The sequence below is a fragment of the Bombina bombina genome, chromosome 5 (genome assembly GCF_027579735.1).
Source record: "Bombina bombina isolate aBomBom1 chromosome 5, aBomBom1.pri, whole genome shotgun sequence".
Classification (NCBI taxonomy): Eukaryota; Metazoa; Chordata; class Amphibia; order Anura; family Bombinatoridae; genus Bombina; species Bombina bombina.
In genome coordinates, this window is record NC_069503.1 from 386,022,635 (window position 1) to 386,044,787 (window position 22,153).

The 22,153-nt window shown below is 35.8% G+C and overlaps 1 protein-coding gene across 1 annotated transcript in view; it reads left to right on the forward strand.

The window, feature by feature from the left end:
- Positions 1-21,933, forward strand: part of KCNH8 (potassium voltage-gated channel subfamily H member 8) — a 484,148-nt gene extending 462,215 nt beyond the window's left edge. The window contains 1 exon segment of the mRNA XM_053715735.1: positions 21,208-21,933. Coding sequence (XP_053571710.1) covers positions 21,208-21,933 — 726 coding nt within the window.
- Positions 21,934-22,153: the final 220 nt, after the last annotated feature.

The window sequence follows — 22,153 nt, forward strand, 5'->3', positions numbered from 1 at the left end:
ACAAGAACTCTTGGCTCCCAGCCTAACAACTTGCATACTGGCATCACAGATAAAAGTATTAGCCAGATTTAGAGACTTTATCCGATCCTGGATCTCCTCTATAGTAGTCTCCTCTGAAATTAGATCAGAAAGAGTCACACCAGTAAGAGGCTGCATCAGCAACTGTCGCAATACTAGCAACTGGTTGCAACTGCAAACCCTGATGAAGAAATATCTTTCTTAAATAACCCTCCGGTTTCATATGCATAGGGTCTCTAAAAGAGGAACTATCCTCAAGAGGAATAGTAGTTCTCTTGACTAAGATAGATATTGCACCCTCTACTCTAGGAACAGTGCGCCACAGACCTTGCACTGAATCAGCCACAGGAAAAATCTTTTTAAACACAGGAGATGGGTTAAAAGGAACACCCGGCTTCTCCCATTCCTGAGATATAATGTCAGACATGCGACCTGGAACAGGAAAAACCTCCACAGATTTAGGTTTCACATCAAAAAACTCTATTCGGTTTATTAGCCCTTTTAGGAGCCTCTGCAACAGTTTCAGAGTCATCCGAAATAGCTGAAACCTCCTTCAAAAGTAAATGGAACCAGTCCTAAAAGACAAAAGATGAGAGGCGCTCTTGGTGCAGCAAATTCCAAACAGAGATAAACTACGAATACATAATATATTCCAGGTACTCACAAACAAAGTTGCACATGCAGTGCAATATCGTGCAAGCCGAAACTTCTGAGCCATTCGGCTGACTCACAGTGGCTGAAGCAGATGGTATCCAAAACGAGGCTCCAATCCTGATGCCAATCACCTCTCAGGAACGCCAACAGGAACCGATCAGCACTTTATATCAGTGAAAGATTTTGCAATGAAAAACAGCTTTATTTTGTCGAATGAGCATGCTGTTTTTTCTTCTCACTAATGTTTCTGTCCCCAGAACAAAACAATCCTTCTAAGTAAATGGAGATGCTCCAGTTTAAATCTAAACTTAATCTCCTCAGAATCTATTGTACTAGGAACTGCAGATTTGGAATCAGAGATCTCACCCTCAGAAGCTGCAGAGGAATGGTCCTAAATAGATAACTCAGAAAGACTAACCAAATCAGTCTTGGCAGAATCAGAACCCATATAAATGTTCTTAGATTTCCTCTTCCCTTTACCAGAACTTGGTGAAGCACTTAGGACTGCAGAAACTGCAGAAGTCAACTGCGTAGGCAAAATCTTTAGGCAAACACTCCCAGAGACTGACTGAGAGGAACCACAGGGCACTGCATATGAATCTGTCAAAGACTGGGACATGTTAGCAGAAGTCTGAGACAACCCCTGAACAGCATTATCCTAAGAAAAATAAGGCTCAGATAAGGAATCATTATCCTTAGAATCCTTAGTAAGGCAGGGGAAACAAAATTGCACAGGAGGTATAACCTGGGCATCTGCACAATAAAGACATTTATCAAATGACAGAGAAAGCTTAGGATCGGCTTCCATAGTAAATAATATAGCCCTTTATTTCCCTTATACAATATAAAAAATGACAATAAAATTCTAAGCCTAGATAAATAATTATTGAAAACCGGCACCTCTACCGGCAGACTCACCCAACCGGTAACCAGGAATCCAATCCACACCAGCAGATAAATCCTGTTCAAACTGCAGATCCTAGAAAGCTGCAAACATCAGAGAGAAGCGACAGGCAGGAAAAATCTGGCTTCCAAACAGCCGGCTAGAAACAAACTGTTCAGCACTCAGAAAGTAACGGAGCAGTCACATGATCGCAAATTCAAAAGTAAGGTGCAGTCCAACAACTTTCTTAAAGAGATATTACCCAAACTAAATAAAAGGTAAACTTGTGCAAACAAATCCCCATAGCCAAAATTAAAAAAGCCTTCACATGACAGAACAGTGCCCTGAACTGCTGCCCAATAAATCCCCAAAAGGGATATTCAATCCAATAAGGATCCACCTTGTCCATAAGTATCCTTCTTTTCTTTTTTTTCTTTTTTTTCCTATTTTATAACAAGGAACTCCTAAGTGCTGCATCCTTCTCATCAAAAAGATAAAAAACACTTATCTGTGGATCTGCTGTGGGGCAGGTACAGCAAACAGGAGTGACAGAATCCTCACTGACATAGACCTGTGTATAAAAAAAAACAGGGTAACCCTGGTTTTCTATATAGGGGTAGCAAAAATGTTTTAAGGTAAGCAAAGACCACTTTGCTGTTTTCCAACTGCTAAAAGCCACCATTACTCTTACCAAAGAGAATTACATGGACACAGCATAACCCCAATCCTTGCTTGCAGGGAAAAGTTTCCATTAAAGGATTAACAACTTGATTTCTTCAGATACCTTCATCGCACATCACCTACAATGTTACACAGGCAAAGAATGACTGGGGATTGTGGGTAATGGGAGGATACTTGAAGCTTTGCTGGGGTGTTCTTTGCCTCCACCTGGTGGCCAGGAGTTGAATTCCCACTAGTAATTGAATGGATTCATGGACTCTCCATGCCATTGGAAAGAAATAAAATATTTTAAACTGAAAACATTTTTATCTGCTGCATTGGAACTATATCCTACCCAAAGTTTATTACAATACCATACCACACACCATGTCCATTGCCTGGTTGCCCAGGGTCTACATTATAATAATTCTATAGAAAAAGAGAAAGAGGAATATGAGATCCTACAGATTGAAATTGGAGATGATGAACTTGGGGTAAGTGCTTTGGTGCAACAGGGGAGAACTTTTTTTTTCCTGCTGTGTTTAGCATGAAATATAAGTCCACTACAAAACCATACCACATAGTAGGTTGATTGTGCCTGCCCTGCAGAGCTGTGTTGTAATTTGTAATACAAATAATTCACAGTAGGGCCCAATGATCAAAAACCATGGAGAAAAATCATGTAAAATCATAGTGATATTTTTTTAGATCTCATAATGTAATGTAGGTGTCGCTCCTTCACATACAAAATCCTGCATAGTGAGATAAACATCTCTCAAGGTAAATTTTGAGTTTCTTAAAAATTTTGAGATACCTCGCCATATTGAAAAGACTTCTTACATCATCTAACCTGAGTGGAGACGAACCTACCAAATGCCAACTCCAGAGTCGGCACATGTGTGCCCAAAAATGATACAATATTTATGTATTTCAAAAGTTTTGGCTGTATCTTCATTGAAATGTTACAGTACTGAAATATTTTTTATAAACTGCTTACCTGTGAGTGCACCTAGCAAGTACCAACACTGCAGCTGGCACACAACTACTAAATACAGTGCCAAATGCCAATCTACATATTCCAAAAACTTACTGTGGCTATAAATCAGCTGTAACATTACATAAACAAAGTTGACATTACACATTTATTCATCTAGCACTACTTGTGTCACTCCTACAACAAATGCCATCCTGCATTACTGGGGAAAGAATATTGCATTTAGGTTTTCAAGCTGTTCTTTTATTTTTTGTAATCTCTAGCTTTGATCTGTTGGATGTCCCATTACATGGCCTGAAGAGGGGAGGCATATTCAACCATACAAACTGTTTTAGATAGTATGGACCATCTTTATATATTAAAACAGTTGTTTAATAGCATATTTTATGTTTATCTTTAGCAGTTGATATTCCATTCCATGGTCTGGGGGGAGGGGATGTTCAGCAGCAATTCAAACTGTGTTCTATATAACAAAAATGTCATCAGGACCAACAATGTAGCATCAGTAATATGCCATGTACCACTGCCACAGCTTCAGTGATGCCCTGGATGCCTTTACTGCCCATCTCACATCCTGCCCACTTGTGCTTCTCATCATTCCAATCTATGTATCTATATAAGTGCTATCAATATACAACTATGTGCTACAGCCCCTGTGATTCCCTGGATACATATAAACTGCCTGCTTGACCTGCTACCCACTTCTGATGCTTGATGCTGCAAAATATGCATGTATGTACTATATTCTGTTCCATATACCACTATATACCACTATATGCTATAGTACTTGTGCTGCCCAAGGTACATGGACTGACTGCCTACCCACTTGTAGTAAAGCTCCAACTTAAGAAAATGTACCACCATGTGCCATGACTCCTGTGCTTCCCTGTGTGTCAGCCTGCCCATTGTACCACTATTGCTGCCCGAATTTGTAACTTTTGTGGCATGAACCAGCCCAAATGAAATAATGGGGAATTAATTTTGTCCATGGCTGAATAGCCTTAATGAAATTTGGCTTAAACAAACTCACAATTAACTAATCTGAGGCATCACAAAAAAAAAAAACGTTTTGAGAAATATTCATCCAAAAGGACAATTGCTCCCATGAAAATGCCCAACATTTTGTAACAAGATAATGCTAATTTAGATCTATACAAATATATTTTGTTATATCAGTAAGAAAACTTAGAGCTAATTGCAAGCATTTTTTTTACAAAATGTACCTATTATTTAATGACTTGTCAAGTGTATGTCAGAAATCAGATATTAAGCACCATGTGCAGCTAATTGGTGTCATTTGTATGTTTCAATACCACTAAAAAATCTATCACACCATCTTCAGTGAATCTGACAACTGGTTTAGATTTATAATGAGAATGTGCTGTCATGACAGAGCAGACTCATTTTTGACAAATTGCTATATTTATTTTGCCTTTAGTAGTAGCATTCTAGTGACCTAAATATCTTTACAACTAAAAAGTAAATGTTTGATTTTTTTTCACTAAGCTATTATATAGCTTTATTATTCAAGTAAATACTCTACACAAGCATAACTGTCACATTTACAGATTACCATCATTTTAATAGAAAACTGATTTTGTAAGAATATTTCTGGTGCTAATGTAAATCAATTTTTTTTAAAGGGACACTCAAGTCAAAATTAAACTTTCATGATTCAGATAGAGCCTGCAACTTTAAACAAATTTTCAATTTACTTCTATTAACAAAATGCACACAGTCTTTTTTATATTTACACTTTTTGAGTCACCAGCTCCTACTGAGCATGTGCAAGAATTCACAGAATATATGTATATGCATTTGTGATTGGCTGATGGCTGTCACATGATGCAGTGGAAGTGGAAATAGTTAACTTAAATTTATCAGAAAAAAAATCCACTACTCATTTGAAGTTCAGACTACGGGTTCAATTTATTTCAGACTCACTGGAAACAGAAGTTATGAAGCAGCGGTCTAAAGACTGCTGCTCCATAACCTGTCTGTCTGTGGCGGACAGAAATCAAACCCGATCAAATACGATCAGGCTGATTGACACCCCCTGCTAGTGGCCAATTGGCCGCATATCTGCAGGGGGCGGCATTGCACCAGCACTTCACAAGAACTGCTGGTGCAATGATAAATGCTGACAGCTTATGCTGTCAGCATTTATCGATGTGCGGCAGACATGAAACACTACATTGTATCATGTCCATCCGCACTATCACAAATAGACCCCTAATGGGCCAGTTTATCAAGTCTCTGGTGGACATGATCCGCTGTAGCGATCATGTCCGCCAAATATTGATAAATGCCGACAGCATACGCTGTCGGCATTTATCATTGCACAAGCAACTCTGGTGAACTGCTTGTGCAATGCTGCCCCCTGCAGATTCTAGCAGGGGGTATCAATCAACTAAATCGTATGAGATCAGGCGGATTGATGTCCGCAGCCTCAGAGGCAGCATACGTGATAAGGAGCAGCGGCCTGAAGGCCCGTGCAGAAACAGGGGTATACGGCCCAATTTGGTTCATGATAAATCGGCGTTTAAAAGTTATTGCATTGTATTTTTATCATGCATTTGTTGATTATGCAAATCTACTGTATTTACTGGTCCTTTAAATGAAGAGAGAACCACAATAAGCTTTTTAATTCAGCAATTTACCAAAAACAGGATGGGATGATCATTGAAAAACTTGGTTTAGATGAAGAAAAACTCAGTAGATGACGGAAGAGTTATCAAGATAAAAAGTTTCGAACTGTAACACCTAGATGCAATTGTAATGAATATCATGTGAGTTAGAATTTTTACATATCCCTACTGGTAATTTTTCTCCAGAATATCAGATTATTGTCCCTCTCTTGGTTAATCTGTTACTAATTAGACTCCATCTTTTATATAACATGTTATTAGTGGAATGGAATAAAATCATAAATAGGATTATTTTTTTAAAGAAAAAAAATACTTTTTTATGGTGATACCCAATATTGGAAATTCACTTGAGGTTTTCAAATACCTTTTAATAAATTGAATAAATCTAGCAAATACCCAAAATAAGTGTATCTATAAATCCATGTAAACCCAAAAGTGACTACTCCTCGGATCAGTAATCAAGTGCCTGCAGAAATTGGTTATATAACTAAGGAAGCATTAAAAATTATCTTGGCAATCATCAGCTATATTTCAATTTAGCACTGGTGTATGTTACATCAAGGGTAACTTTGAAGGGGGGATCTTGAAATGTTTCTATTCATAACTGATTCCAATGCCTTGGTATTACATGTTCACGAGTCATAATAGCAATCTCTGTCATTGGATTGCATCAATAAATTAGTGGCTCTGATCCCGATTTTTTTTTACACAATAAACATTATATAGATTGTTCAGATTAATAACCTTTGACATTATATTGAGTGGGTTAGGGGAAAAAAATACTCTGCATGTACTACTATAAGTTATTGGCAGCCAGTGAGGGTAAAGAAACAACACTGTTTATGTTATTGTCAGTCTTGGGGATGTTAAATAGCTGTTCTATGTACTCTTGGCCATCAAGGGGGTCAAATCACCATTGTGTACATGTGTCAATTGCAGACAAATAGGATAACGGGCAGCCAAAGGGGATAATATGACTTTTCAGTTATAAAAATATACATGGTGAGGTCAAGGTTGTGGTCAACAGAAGATTTTTTTAGTGGGCTATTGCATCACCCCACCTACCAAACGTGTCCAGTCACCCACAGGTTGTCCAGTATTTTTGTGGAGGACAGCTGACAACCCTACTTATGAATCCATGCTATAAATAAGCAATTAAGCTGTAATTTGTTGGTATATATGATGGATTTATAAGAAAAAGAAATCTGATATTTCTTAGATGTCTCATGGGCACTTGAGAGAATTTTTATATTATCACCAGTTTGGGCACAGTTTCAGTATCCCTGTCCTAGTTCTTTTTTTCAAGATGCAATGTTATACTATTTTTGTATTTTAATTTTATTTAAATTATCTTTTATTGAGGTTTTGCGCAAGACAAAGAGAAAGGAACAAAACATACAATGGATGTCCTAATACAGATGACTACATTTTCACAAAATACATTGTAAAGTAAATAAACAATAAACAGAATGATTGCTAGATTATATGCATCTGAAACCTCTATTTTTTAATTTTTGGTAACTGTTGTGAGAAACTAGTAAGCTGGCCACTTATGGACCCTTTGATATAGGAAACACTGGTGGAGTGTGCTATTCCTATTAAAGACCCTATTGGGTCTAATGACTCTTTCAGGTATATTGTTCAGCGGGTAAACACTGCTTGAGGTAATGTAGAATATGTGTAAAATATATACTGTAAAGTAACATAGAATAATAAACTATCGTGGAGGGGGAGGAGTTCATTTTGAAGGGATGATTGAGCTAGATAGTAATTATGAACAGACGTCCATGGGTCAAATGATAATATGGAGTAAAATTACTTGTACTATGTGCATCACATGTTGCCATTTACCCCTAATTCATGGAATGTTATTTTATTATATAGCTCATGTTTTGGAAATCACTTTTACCCAAGTTGTTATAATAATTGAAGAGTTGATGTGTTATGTGCATTATAATGTAAGGCCTTTGAAATAGTATAATATTGGCCATCTAGTTGTAGGTATGCCCAGAGAGCTACTAGAAGCCCCACCATTGGAGAGTATAGAGGGTAGTGGCTAAAATGGAATAGCATTAAATAGTCAAAAATATGGGTACAGAATACATAGATAGAAGCAGTATCTTGTATGTACCGTGGTTTACTATGTGGGTTCCATGCATAATCATAGGCTCATAGTGGTATGTGTTAAAATATAGAATTAGAGACACTCTGTAGGGGGCTGAAATCATCCCAACTAAGGTAAGTGAGAATATATAGCAAAATTATATGAGCATATACTAAAAATACATTATTGAAGTATACAGCATAAATATAAGTAGCATCTAAGCCATTAAAGAGTGTTACAAGTGGTCCCCTATGGATCTTGGAATAATATAGTATAAAAACCCTTCAACCATTTGTGTAGAATATCTATGGGCATGGTTCTGCTACTCCACTCAGTGAGAACTGTCACCCATCTTTAGGCTAGGCTCATGAAGTAATCACAGAGTAATAAAACTATTAGGTAGTACTGAATTAATGATTATACCAGTATCTGTTGAAGACATAGCATGAACATCGGCGCCCCTTATCCTTGTTTTCTTATTTAACATAGCGATGGTTGTCCACAATTAGAGAACTCACATTTGCTAGGACTGTACCTTATGTTATTATAGGCGCGTCCCTTACTAAAGTATATAGGAGAGGCTTATATGCGCATCTGGTATATAGAGCATGGATTCTATCTCCACATAACTTACTTTGTTGATGAGGGTTAAGATTATTTAGAGTCAGTTGCCACTGATCTACACTGCTGTACACGATTCTCTAACTCCCTTGCCGGCTGAGGGATAGAGAGGAATTAATGCACAGGAGGAGGCTAAACCTCCTTCATATTATGAATTAAGTGATGGAGCACAATTATACAGTGCCACTAAGGAGCTTCCGGGAAGATTTGTACATATTTACGATAATTTATTTTCTAAATATGTGATAGTTAAACCTGGTAATATACTATTATAGTATGTATGCTATAATGTAGTGAGAATTAAATCAAACTCTTATGTTGCTTTCTGTATTTGTTTTCTCTTGCTATGCAATATGGCACTTACTCATAGTAATTGACCAAAAGTGGATGGTAAGGACTTCTGTAAAAGCTTTGAATTTCTTAGCTATAAGGTTAGTAGTCCATGATATATGGGGCTAGAAAAGCATACTAGACTTAGCTATAGGATAAATAAAATAAAAAATATTGAAATGTTTATAGATCCCTCTCAAATTACAATGAGTCACTTACGGACCCTATAATCTATACTTTTATCTAAAGGGAATGGAACGGTACAAGCAGCCACTCATGGGCCTTAATTGACTTGTTATGTGAATAGAATAGTTTAGGTAGAGAGAAGGAAGAATCGTAATAGCTATAATATATTTGCAGCTTATGCATGATTACTTGTCAGTACACAGTAAAAAAGGTCACAGTTTGTCCACTAGGAATAGATATAGCCTATCTCATCCACCGTTAGAGAAGATTAAAGGGTACAAAATCTATATTAAATCTGCCCCTCCATTAATTAAGCTAAATGTTGCATATAGGTGAATCTTCTAAAGAGCAGGGGAACAGTAATAATAAATTAAGAAGACTAGGTATTCCCGAATATTAGTTAAGCAGAAATCCCAGCTCATACCAAATACCTTAAGAGATGCATGGATATATGAACCTATGAGGGATCACCAGACAGTTTCCAAAGGCACTTCATTAGGCTGGGGAAGTCTGCACTCTCCAACATAATACCTATGCAGTACACCTTTTATGCTTCAACATTGCTAATAAGTGACATAAATTTGCTACAATATTGCAGTGGCGTATTTGCAAATTTTAACAGGGAAGCTTAAGCACATATATAATTGTCTTCTAATAGGGGACATATGGGTTGGTCTACTAAGAGGATTATACAGACCTATCCTCTAAAAAGACTTAGATATTGTGATAGTTACAACTTGCATATAAATTAGGCTACAAGAAAAAATAAAACTATTATGTAAAATTATGAAAAATAACAAGAGTTAACAGCATATAAGGGAAACATAACTAAACGTTCCACTAATCTTAATTCTAACAGTTCACAACGATGAAGAGGATCCATTAGTCTTTAGACTATTTAGCCATGTGCAGGCTGACTTTATGATTTAATAATGTTCTCCAGCTTACCCTACACCAGAGTGGTAGCTGTTTTGTATGTTGTAGCAAAGGTCTGGCTCCTTGCAGCTTGATTGTGGTATGTCCAGGGTTATCGAAGGTAGTAAACCTTCTAGCGCATCAAGAAATACAGCTCCTGGTCATCTTCTCACTAACGCTGACCATACAGATCTTCCTGCTGAAGGACTATAACACAGCCATTCTGGAGCCCATCCGCGGGAGTCGGCCACATCTCCCCCACCAGGGACCAAAGCCAAAAAAAAACTTCTGTAGCTACATTGGTAATCACAAGCTCAGCAACAGCAGATACGTGGTCGCATACATATTCCTTAGCGTGATTGCTTGCAGGAACCCAGGATTGTTCAGACGCCTCTAACTGGGGTGCAGAGATCCAGCCTGTGCCAGGCTGGACCTCAAAGGACATAGATGCGTCTAGTCTATAGTACATTGATTGTCCGGCCTCCTCTTCCGCGCAGTCACCTTTAGCTGTAGCAATAAGTTCTCCATAACTTCTGTCTATCTTAGATTCGAGCTCTGTCAGCAAAGCAAGTAGTGTTGTATGGTACTCCTCCATTTTGAAACAGTATTAGAATCCCCAATTCCTTATTTTTAATGTCCTAAAACGTTTGTCCTGCATCCCATGACTTAGTTAATAGTGAATTTACATAGAGGATTATTTTACATGCTCGTAAAAGTGGTTTATTTGATCGAAGACCAGGAGTTCAGGAAACTCATGTCTTGCTGCTTTGGCTGCTGGCTCCGCCCCATGTAATACTATTTTTATTATAATGCTATTATTTAATTATTTATAAAACATTTTACCAGGAAAAATACATTAAGATTTCTATCATTTTCAAGTTTGTCCTGGCTTATGCCAGCAATACATTACATATTGTACAAATAGTTACATTTTTACATAGCTATACACAGACACAAGGTAGGTCTTTTTATAATTTACCGTCTTTACAAGATTGATTTGTTTGTAAAGATAGAGAGATTTTTCTTTTTAAGGATCTCAGATTGATGGAGGATTTGGTGGTTTCTGAGAGGTTATTCCAGTCAAAGAGTTTTGAATGATTTTCTGATGTTATGATGCAATTATTATTACTACATAGTGTTTAATCTCAGTTTATTAATATACTGTATTTTGTTTACTATAAGGAATGTTTTGATGTATCATATAACAGTTAAATGTAAACAAACCTTTTTTTTTGAGGGAGATGTTATTTTGATAAAGCTCTATTCTAGTTTAGAGAAAAATAGGGACAAACATAACCTGATGTAAAATATCAGTAAATTGTTATAACCCCTAAAGTATGCACTAAACACGCATAACAATATAAAATCAATGGAGTGTATTTAAAATGAAACCAATTCATAGGGTTAAAGTTTTACAGCAGGTCTTGTGATATAATATACTTGTAAGTAATAAAACTGGCTCAGACAGGTCCACTTCAGTCTCTTGGGCAGGTTGTAAATATTTGAAATAATTAAAAACACAAAAGCAGGCACATCATAGCATAATTCTGTAGATGGATGATATATAATCAACCAGCTAGCTGAACTCCAATAGATAAAGCTCCTCTAGTTTCCATATGATATACACACATCACAACTAATAGAGGAGCCAACTAGGAAAAAGCTATATTGGATTTAGTGCTATCAAATGATACAGACATAATATCATACATAGAAGTCAAAGAACATTTGGGTAACAGTGATCATAACATGGTCACATTTGAAATCACTTTCCATAAGTAGTGTCTGAAGGGTTCAACTAAGACTTTTCATTTTAAGAAAGCAAAATTAAATGACTTAAGGAAAACATTAAATAACATAAATTGGGGCAACAAATTCTCTAAAAAATTACAAAAGATAAAGGGATAACATTTAAAATTCTGTTAAATACTGTACATAACATATACCACATGGTTATAAATGTAAAATAAATAAATGCAAGCCAATGTGGCTAAATAAAAATGTGTTAAAGGAATAGTCTAGTCAAAATTAAACTTTCATGATTCAGGTAGCACATGGAATTTTAAGCTATTTTCTAATTTACTCCTATTATTAAATTTTCTTTGTGATCTTGGTATCTTTATTTGAAAAAGCAAGAATGTAAGCATAGGAGCCGGATGATTTTTGGTTCAGCACCTAACTAGCACTTTCTGGTTGGTGTAAAAATGTAGCCACCAATCAGCAAGCGCTACCCAGGTGCTGAGCCAAAAATGGGCCGGCTTCTAAGCTTACATTCAAATAAAGATACCAAAAGAACGAAGAAAAAGTGATAATAGGAGTAAATTGGAAAGTTGCTTAAAATTACATGCTCTGTCTGAATTATGAAAGTTTAATTTTGACTAGACTATCCCTTTAAGATAAATAAGAAAAATCATAGGGTATTTAAATTGTTTTTAAAAAAAAATAGTACAGACTCAACATACCAAATATATAAGGAATGTAAAAAAACTGCAAAAAAACCCACACAATCAAATTAGCCAAAATAAAAAAATTAAATATAATTGCAAATGATTTTAAGCCAAACCCTAAAAATTTTTTGGAGCACATAAATGGCAAAAACACTAAGAATAAAAATGTAAGTACATTAACATGTGTGAAGGGTAGCATGATTAACAGGGACAGGACGAAGGCTGAAGTACTAAACCAGTTCTTTTCTTCAGTAAACACAAGGGTGGAACACATGGGAGATACTTTAAAACAAACTAGAATATACAAGCCCATACTATTAACTGGGTTATCTTTAGAGGATATCAGGAAAAAATGGGATAATATTGAGGTGAATAAAACTCTAGACCCAGATGGAATACACTCAAGGGTTTTACGGGAACTTAGCACTCTTATAGCCAAACCTGTACTTAATTTTTCAAGACTCATTCTCCTCAAGCATAGTACCCCAGGACTAGCATAAAGCTGATGTGGTGCCACTCTTTTGAAAGGGAAGCAAGGCTGATCCAAGAAGCTATAGATTAGTTAGTCTGACATCATTAGTTGGGAGGATACCTGAAGGGATTATAAGAGTTTGTATTGATGAGTATATTCATGTAAACAAGATTATGAGCAGGCAAAAAAATAAGAAAAATTAGCAGGCAATCTATTATTTAAATGGTACTAGACTTAGCCAAAGAGAATGAAAGGGATTTGGGAGTAATAATAGATAACAAGCTAAAGATGTGAGCACAATGGCTTCTAAGGCTAATAAGATACTAGCATGTATTAAAAGAGTCATTGATGCAAGGGAGGAAAGCATAATTTTGTCACTATATAATTCCCTGGTAAGACCTCACCTTGAGTATGGAGTGCTGTTCTGGGGACCGATCTAAAATAAAAGACATTGCAAACTAAGAAAAAGTTCAGAGAAGGATCACAAAGCTAAAAATGGGAATGGATCATTTGAGCTACAAGGAGCTATTAGCCAAACTGGGTCTGTTTTCTTTATAAAAAAAAGGCGCTTGAGAGGTGACATGATTACTTTATATTAATATATTCAAGGACAATATACAGAGATAGCAGAAGCTCTGTTTATTCCAAGAATATTTTTTTGACAAAAAAAATTTTACTTGGAGGAAGGCAGATTTAATCTCCTGCAAAGGTTTTTCACTGTAAGAGCAATGATATTGTGGAACTCATTACCTGAGCTGGTAGAAAATACCAATACCTTAGATACATTTAAAAATGGTTTAAATACATTTCTGACTAGAAACAGAATTCAGGCATATGATTGATTGTTGTGTTAAATGGGTCCCCTTTTTAATGGGATTAATTTAAACTCAACTGGAGCTTTTTTTGTAAGTATATTAAAGTGACGATAAATCCAAGCGTTTTAAAAAAAGTTAGGATTTACCATCACTAAAACTAATGTTGAGTTTAATTAATTATTTATTATAAAAAGGGTGATAAACTCACCCTCTCTGTGCTGTAGCAGCTCACTAAAGTCAGAGCAACTGGCCGCTCACAGCACAGCGCTCTTCTACCAATGAGGTGACGTTTCTACCTCTAAACCAATGGCCGTGCTAGCATACAGAACACTTTCAGATGACACGTACAGCTATTGGTTTAGATGTGAAAAAATCACCTCATTGAAGAAGAGCCCTGTGCTGTGGGTGGCCAGAGGCTTTGACTTTAGCAAGCTGCCGCGGCACAGAATAGGGTGAGTTTAGTGCCCTTATTTTAAAATAAATGATCACTGAAACTCATTATTTTTAGTGATGGTAAATCCTAGCATTTTTTTAATGCTTGGATTTACCATCACTTTAAGATTAGTATTGGTTGAACTCGATGGACTTCTGTCCTTTTTCAACCTCATCTACTATATTACTATGTTACAAAGTAGGAGTGCAATGATAAAAGTACAAATATTTATTTAAAATTGCAACATGTTTCTCAACTCTAATAACAATACTGAAACACAAGACAAAGGCGCCAGATAGCCTAGTATAATTTTGACAGTCAGATATATAAGCAAAATTAAGCAACTCACAAGGGAACGGCTGCACAGAGCAGAGTGTGAAGAAGCAGAAGCCACATTGTTTTGTAAAGATTCTTCCTGGGACAAGTTCCTGCATCCACCGGTGTATACAGTATACCAGATGGCTGCAAAGTTCCGACCTGCTGGTTTTAGCACCCTTTAGGTGGAATCATTTTGTAAGTGTATTTGATTACACAGTATAATTATAAAAAGGTTTTGCTGTGCTGGACTATGTGATTTTGCGCCTGATAACCAAGTTCCTGGTTTACCCAGTATCAGTTAGATGAACAAATGAGAACCTCCATAATGTCCTCCAAGCAACAAAGAGGTGTTGTCCACTTGCGAGTTGCTTAATTTTGCTTATATATCTCACTGTTAAAATTGTATTAGGCTATTTGGCGCCTTTGTGTTGTTGTGTTTCAGATTGTCATTTCCAGAAAAGCTGACCATCCTCAAGACAGAGAGCAGCCTGAGCCCTATTGGTGCCTGAATGATTCTTATTGTGGATCACAATTTTCTTTTGGACACTATCAGTAATCAATTATTTAATTATTTGTTTTGTTGTTATGGTTTATTATATAGAGAGCGTCTCTTAAGGTGTTTTCTTGTATGTAGGTCATTGCATACATTTGAAGCCCTATTTTCTAATAACAATACTGTTGAATTTTCAAATAAACATGTCAGTGTTATTTGCCATGTAATGCTCCAGACACATGCATTATAACTACCTTACGGCTAGATTACAAGTTTTGCAGGTAAAAAAGCAGCGTTAACAGGTCCTAACGCTGCTTTTTTACGCCTGCTGCTATTATGAGTCTCGCAAGTATAGGTGTACCGCACACTTTTTTGGCCTTACCGCAAATCAACTTACGTAAATTTCATAAAGGCTTTTTTCAATTGGACTTGCATAGCGCCGGTATTACGAGTTTGTCCTGGGAGGCAAAAAAGTGAGCGGTACAGCCTCTACCGCCAAGATTCCTAACACATTTTAAAGTCAGTAGTTATGAGTTTTACGCTACAAATCTGTAGAATAAAACTCATAACTAAAGTGCTAAAAAGTACACTAACACCCATAAACTACCTATTAACCCCTAAACTGCCGCACTCCCGCCTCGCAAACATTAGTTAAATATTATTAACCCCTAATCTGCCATCCCTAACATTGCTGCCACCTACCTACATTTATTAACCCCTAAGCTGCCGCACCCAACGTCGCCGCCACTGTACTAAAGTTATTAACCCCTAACCCTAAGTATAACCCTAACACCCCTAACTTAAATATAATTAAAATAAATCTAAATAAAACCTACTATTATTACCTAAATTATTCCTATTTAAAACTAAATACTTACCTGTAAAATAAACCCTAATTTAGCTACAATATAACTAATAGTTACATTGTATGTAGCTTAGGCTTTATTTTTATTTTACAGGCAAATTTGCATTTATTTTAACTAGGTTTTTTTAGGGCTTTGGGCTGCAATAGAGCTAAATGCCCTTTTAAGGGCAATGCCCATCCAAATGTCCTTTTCAGGGCAATGGGGAGCTTAGGTTTTTTTAGTTAGGGTTTTATTTGGGGGGTTGCTTGTGTGGGTGGTGGGTTTTACTGTTGGGGGCGTTGTTTGTATTTTTTTTTACAGGTAAAAGAGCTGATTTCTTTGGGACAATGCCCCGCAAAAGACCCTTTTAAGGTCTATTGATAGCTTAGTTTAGGCTAGGGTTTTTTTTTATTTTGGGGGGCTTTTTTTATTTTGATAGGACTCTAAGATTAGGTGTAATTAGTTTAAATATCTTGTATTTGGTTTTTATTTTCTGTAATTTAGTGTTTGTTTTTTGTAATTTAGCTAATTGTATTTAATTTATTTAATTGTATTTAATTTAGGTAAGTTATTTAATTGTAGTGTAGTGTTAGGTGTTAGTGTAACTTAGGTTAGGTTTTATTTTACAGGTAAATTTGTATTTATTTTAGTTAGGTAGTTATTAAATAGTTAATAACTATTTAGTAACTATTCTACCTAGTTAAAATATCTACAAACTTGCCTGTAAAATAAAAATAAACCCTAAGCTAGATACAATGTAACTATTAGTTATATTGTGGCTAGTTTAGGCTTTATTTTATAGGTAAGTATTTAGTTTTAAATAGGAATTATTTAGGTAGTAATAGTAAGATTTATTTCAATTATATTTAATTTAGGGGGTGTTAGGGTTAGACTTAGGTTTAGGGGTTAATAAATTTAGTATAGTGGCGGTGACATTGGGGCGGCAGATTAGGGGTTAATAACATTATGTAGGTGTCGGCGATGTTATGGGCAGCAGATTAGGGGTTAATAAATATAATGTAGGTGGTGGCAAAGACCGGAGCAGCAGATTAGGGGTTAATAAATATAATGTAGGTGTCAGCGATGTCGAGCGGCAGATTAGGGGTTAATAAGTGTAAGGGGTGTTTAGACTCTGGGTTTATGTTAGGGTGTTAGGTGTAAACATAAAATGTTTTTCCCTATAGGAATGGGGCTGTGTTACTGAGTTTTACACTGCTTTTTTGCAGGTGTTAGACTTTTTCTCAGCCGGCTTTCCCCATTGATGTCTATGGGGAAATCGTGCATGAGCAAGTATAACCAGCTCACCGCTCACTTAAGCAGCGCTGGTATTGGAGTGCAGTGTGGAGCACAATTTTGCTCTACGCTCTCTTCTTGCCTGTTAACGCCGGGTTGATAAAACCCGTAATACCAGCGCTGCAGGTAAGTGAGCGGTGAGAATAAACTGCAAGTTAGCACCGCACCCCTGTTACAGCACAACTCGTAATCTAGGCGTTAGTATGCTCTTCAGAAAAGAATAACATGAAAACAAAGCAAATCTGATAATAAATGGTAACTTTTTTTAATTGTATACTCTGAATTGTGAAAGAATATTTTGGATATTTTATGATCTGTTAATGATTTATAAAACAAGGTTTTGTAATAAAGCAGATGTAGCAATTCAACATGTAAATCAGACAAAATGTCTTTTTGAAAAAGTTAAAATGACATGAAACTCAATTATTTTCTTTCAGGATTCATATAGAATATATATATATATATATATATATATATATATATACACTAGAGTTCAAAAGTTTGGGTCACATAGAAATTACTTTATTTTTAAATAACATCAAATTAATTGGGTCACTTAGAAATTACTTTATTTTTAAATAACATTAAATTAATCGGAAATACAGTGTAGGCATAGGTAATGTTGTAAATGACTATAATGACTATTGTAGCTGGAAACAGCTGATTTTTTAATGGAATATCTACATAGGCGTACAGAGGCCCATTTTCAGTAGCCATCTGTCCTGTGTTACAATGACATTTTGTGTTTGCTAATCCAGGTATATCATTTAAAAAGGCTAAACATGGCCTTCAATAGAATAGTTGAGTATCTGGAGCATCAGCAATTGTGGGTTTGATTACAGGATCAAGATGGCCAGAAACAAAGAACTTTCTTCTGAAACTCATCAGTTTTGCCAGTCTATGCCAAGAAACTGAAGATCTCATACAACGCTGTGTACTCCTCCTTTCACAGAACAGAGCAAACTGACTCTAACCATTCGTAAAATCTCCCTGAATATTCATTCTGAAAAATTCAGCCACATGTCTAATATATATGTATATTTATAGATATGTATAGTGCTTGAAATATAATATATATATATATATATATATATATATATATATATGTGCGTATATATACAAACGCAATTACAGTTATTCAATTGCATGTAATTCAACTACATGTCTACACAGTACAATTTTAAAGCTAAGATATTTTTCTTTTTAAACATTAATCTTCCCCAACAAGAAAAAGTAGTACAAAATATTTATTACTTTCACTTAATGTATGCCATAGAATTTTATTTAGTTCACAGAAATCTTACCAGTCCGTAGCCCTTCTATTACATGTAAATACCATGGGGGATAGCTATCAAGCCGTCAACCACAAATACGCTGGAATTCCGCAGCGCAATTGTAGTGAGCTTGATTCGACCTAGTTTTCAAAGCCTACAGACCAGCAAAAGTTGAAATCTGTGGCGTAACATACGATCCGCCAGTCTCAATCCGACACAGAACGATGCTTACATCATTACAGATGTTCCGGCACTATTTGACACTTTTTAAAAGTTATCAAATAGTTAACCGGTACGCTCACGGCTATTCCAGCCCAGTGTACCTGGTTTTCAATCCGCCACCCTAGAGGCCACGGATGCCATAGGAATCAATGGGAGTCTGAAAGCAGCGAAGGCTTATGTTCGATGCTGCCAGATATCCCATTGATTTATATGGTAGAAAATCAGAAACATTTAAACCTAACACCTGAACATAAGCCCCGAGTCTAAACACCCCTAATCTGCTGCCCCAACATTGCCGCCACCTACATAATGTTATTAACCCCTATTCTGCCACTCCCAGACCCCGCCGCAACCTAAATAAAGTTATTAACTCAATCCCGCCGCTCCCGGACCCCGCCGCAACTAAATAAATATATTAACCCCTATTCCACCTCTCCCGGACCCCGCTGCAAATAAATAAATGTATTAACCCCTATATATAGATATTGAGACAGACATTAGACAATTCTTTAGTAAATGGTCGATATTTATCAAAACACTCTCACCCACTGAAATAGATTATCTGATCTTTCCATTTAAAAATTCAGAATTAGTCCTGTTGGGTTTATGGTAAAATAGTCAGGAAACAGTGGAGGGGAGAGGGGGGAAGGGGGGAGAGAGATGTCTGTGTCCCTTTTTTGTTGTTGTTGGTTCTGGGATGTCTGTCCAATGGGCCCCCAGGGGGGCAGGGAAGATTTTTTTTTCCACTCAGGGATAAATTAAGATGTTATGCCAGCGACTGTGATATGAAAACAGGATCTTGTTCTTTTTCTGTTGTTTTATTTTTGCTCTGACCTAAACAAGTAATGTATAATTGCTAGAATAAAAGAACATATTGAATCTTATTTTTTTCTTTTTTGTACCCTGAGTTGGTTTATTAATAAATATAATTGAAAAAAAAAATATAATAAAATGTGTGCCCTAGTTTTGTGGCCCATGGAAAAGGCAAAACTAAAAATGAATGTTTTGGTGTGGCCAAAAATTCAAAAGAGCCACCTGGAGGGAAGAACAGCAAGTAGAGGGTTCCCTGCAACCTTAGCTATATCCCCTGTGACAGACTTTGCTTGAAGTAAACTTTAAATGTGGGCAGGTTAGAGTGTGTTTTACAAGTTGAAAGTAAAAAATTTGCACACAAGTGAAACCTGGTGGTGCATGCTAACTTCCAGACTTTAGATATCGCAATCGACTTACCTTTTTATCCCCATACACTTCAATGTAGCGTGCTGATTAAAAAAACTAACACTTATAACTTGCACGCTAACCCAACATGGATTAATGCTAAAGCTCTAAACTCCAAAGGAGTTATCCATATTTTACATTCAAATATTCTTCGCATAGAAGAAAATTGTATTTTTATTTTTAAATAGATATTTCTTTATATATCTGATGATTTTTTAAATATATATCTATACCTATATCTCTATATGAATATATACAGGTATAGATATATATTTAGATATATATATATATATATATATATATATATATATATATATATATATATAAAAAAAATATCTATTTAGAAATACAAAGAACATTTTCTTCTAAGTGAAGAATACTGGAATGTAAAATATTTACAGTAAAACATTTTTTAAAAATATTAATAGAGATTAAAAAGATTTTTCCTGTTTAAATGTATTTGAGTGGAAAGGGCTTCAAAGTGTGTATATAGGTACTTACACATATATATATACACCTATAAACACATAAATACACATATATTTACACACAAACAACTATTTAGACATACATATATATATATATATATATATATATACTGTATATATACAGGTATATAAAATAGCCCTTTCCAGTCAACCTTACCTTGTAATAATATACCATATACTTATTAACCTTATAAAAAAATATTAATATTTCAACTTGTAATATGCACGCTAGTTAGTGTGGTTGTGATATTCTTATTGTGTCCCCCACTACCAATAGCACGCCACTTGTAATCTAGACAATACAGTATATAAAACATTTTTGCCCTTCCCAGTCAAGCATCTTATATACCATATCACTTTAAAACACAACTTTTTATTTAAAAAATATAAATAGCTGAAATAGTTTTGTTCTTAACTCATTTAAATATTATTTATAAGATTTTCTTCTTAGTGAATAACAATGATATTTAAACTATTCCTTAACGCTTCTCTGGCTTTAGCATACTTTGGATTAGAGCACCTTCAAGTTAATGCTCCCCATAGAAAACAATGAGGAGAGGGATTTAGCACGACAGTGCAATTCAACATCCAGATGTTAGCGTTCCTGAGGCTTTTAATTGAGCAATAACTTTTTAATTTCAACTTTTAATAAGAGCTCAAGAATAAGAGCACTATTGATTTAACTTGATTTGTGTTAGCTATCAATAGCACTAATATTTTTGCACTCCACTTGTAATCTCAGGCCATTACAAAGCTTGACCAGTGATAAGTGGATTTTATAAAAATGTATTTTTTGTAAGCAGTTGCTCTGTCTATGATTATGTAAAATTAATATTTGAAAAAAATGTTTTAAAAACCTTTGTGTGTTTTTTCCAGGTCAGTACTTTAACTCATGAAGTTGCCCAGTTGGGGAAGGATATGAAAACTGTTATGAATATTCTAGAAAATTTGTTGGCTGTGCAACGACCAGTAGGATATTATTCAACATATGGTACAGTACTAGACTCAGTGGGAACTACAATAGGGTCCCCAATAGAACAGTTACATACGACAATGTCATGGGCAGGAAGTCAGCCATGCATGCAACGACAACAAACAGAGACGTATATGGGAAGCCAAGCACAACTTTGTCAGGGTACTGTTGTGTCTGACCTGTGGAATATGGATCCAGCTTCAGTAGGGAGCAGTCCTCAAAGAAATGGTTCGAATGTTCAAAATGCTTTTGATGGTGAATATTATTATACATCAGGCCTTGGATATTCTCCTTCACATTATCAAGTGATTCAGGCTGACCATTTTCCATTTTTGAAGAGCACATCACCCCATTCAGACTCAACTTTGACTCCTCTTCAGTCTATTTCTGCAACTCTGTCACCATCTCTTTGTTCATCTTCTGAGACCTCATTACAGCTTGTGCTACCTAGTAGATCTGAGGAAGGCTTCAGCCAAGGAGCAGTTAGTTCACTTAGCCTTGAAAATCTGCCAGGTTCTTGGGACATAGAGGTAACAACTGGAATTTCTGGGCAAATTACTGAAGACTTTTCCCAAGAAATTGTTACAAGTACACTAGATTTTAAAGATGAAAAAGCCATAAATGTATAATGATACTTTTGGAGAATATTAAAATTACCAAACAGAAGCAGCAGTTTGGAAGTTAATACATAAACTGCACTGACACAAACTGTTGGGATAATAAAAAAAAACACATGGAAAAACTTAAATAAAAATTGCATCCTGCAAACATCTAACCATATTTCTAGAAGCACGGTGGGTGCTTTTGTTGTTTATATAGGCTATTGGTCTGTGTGCCAGACTTTTGTTA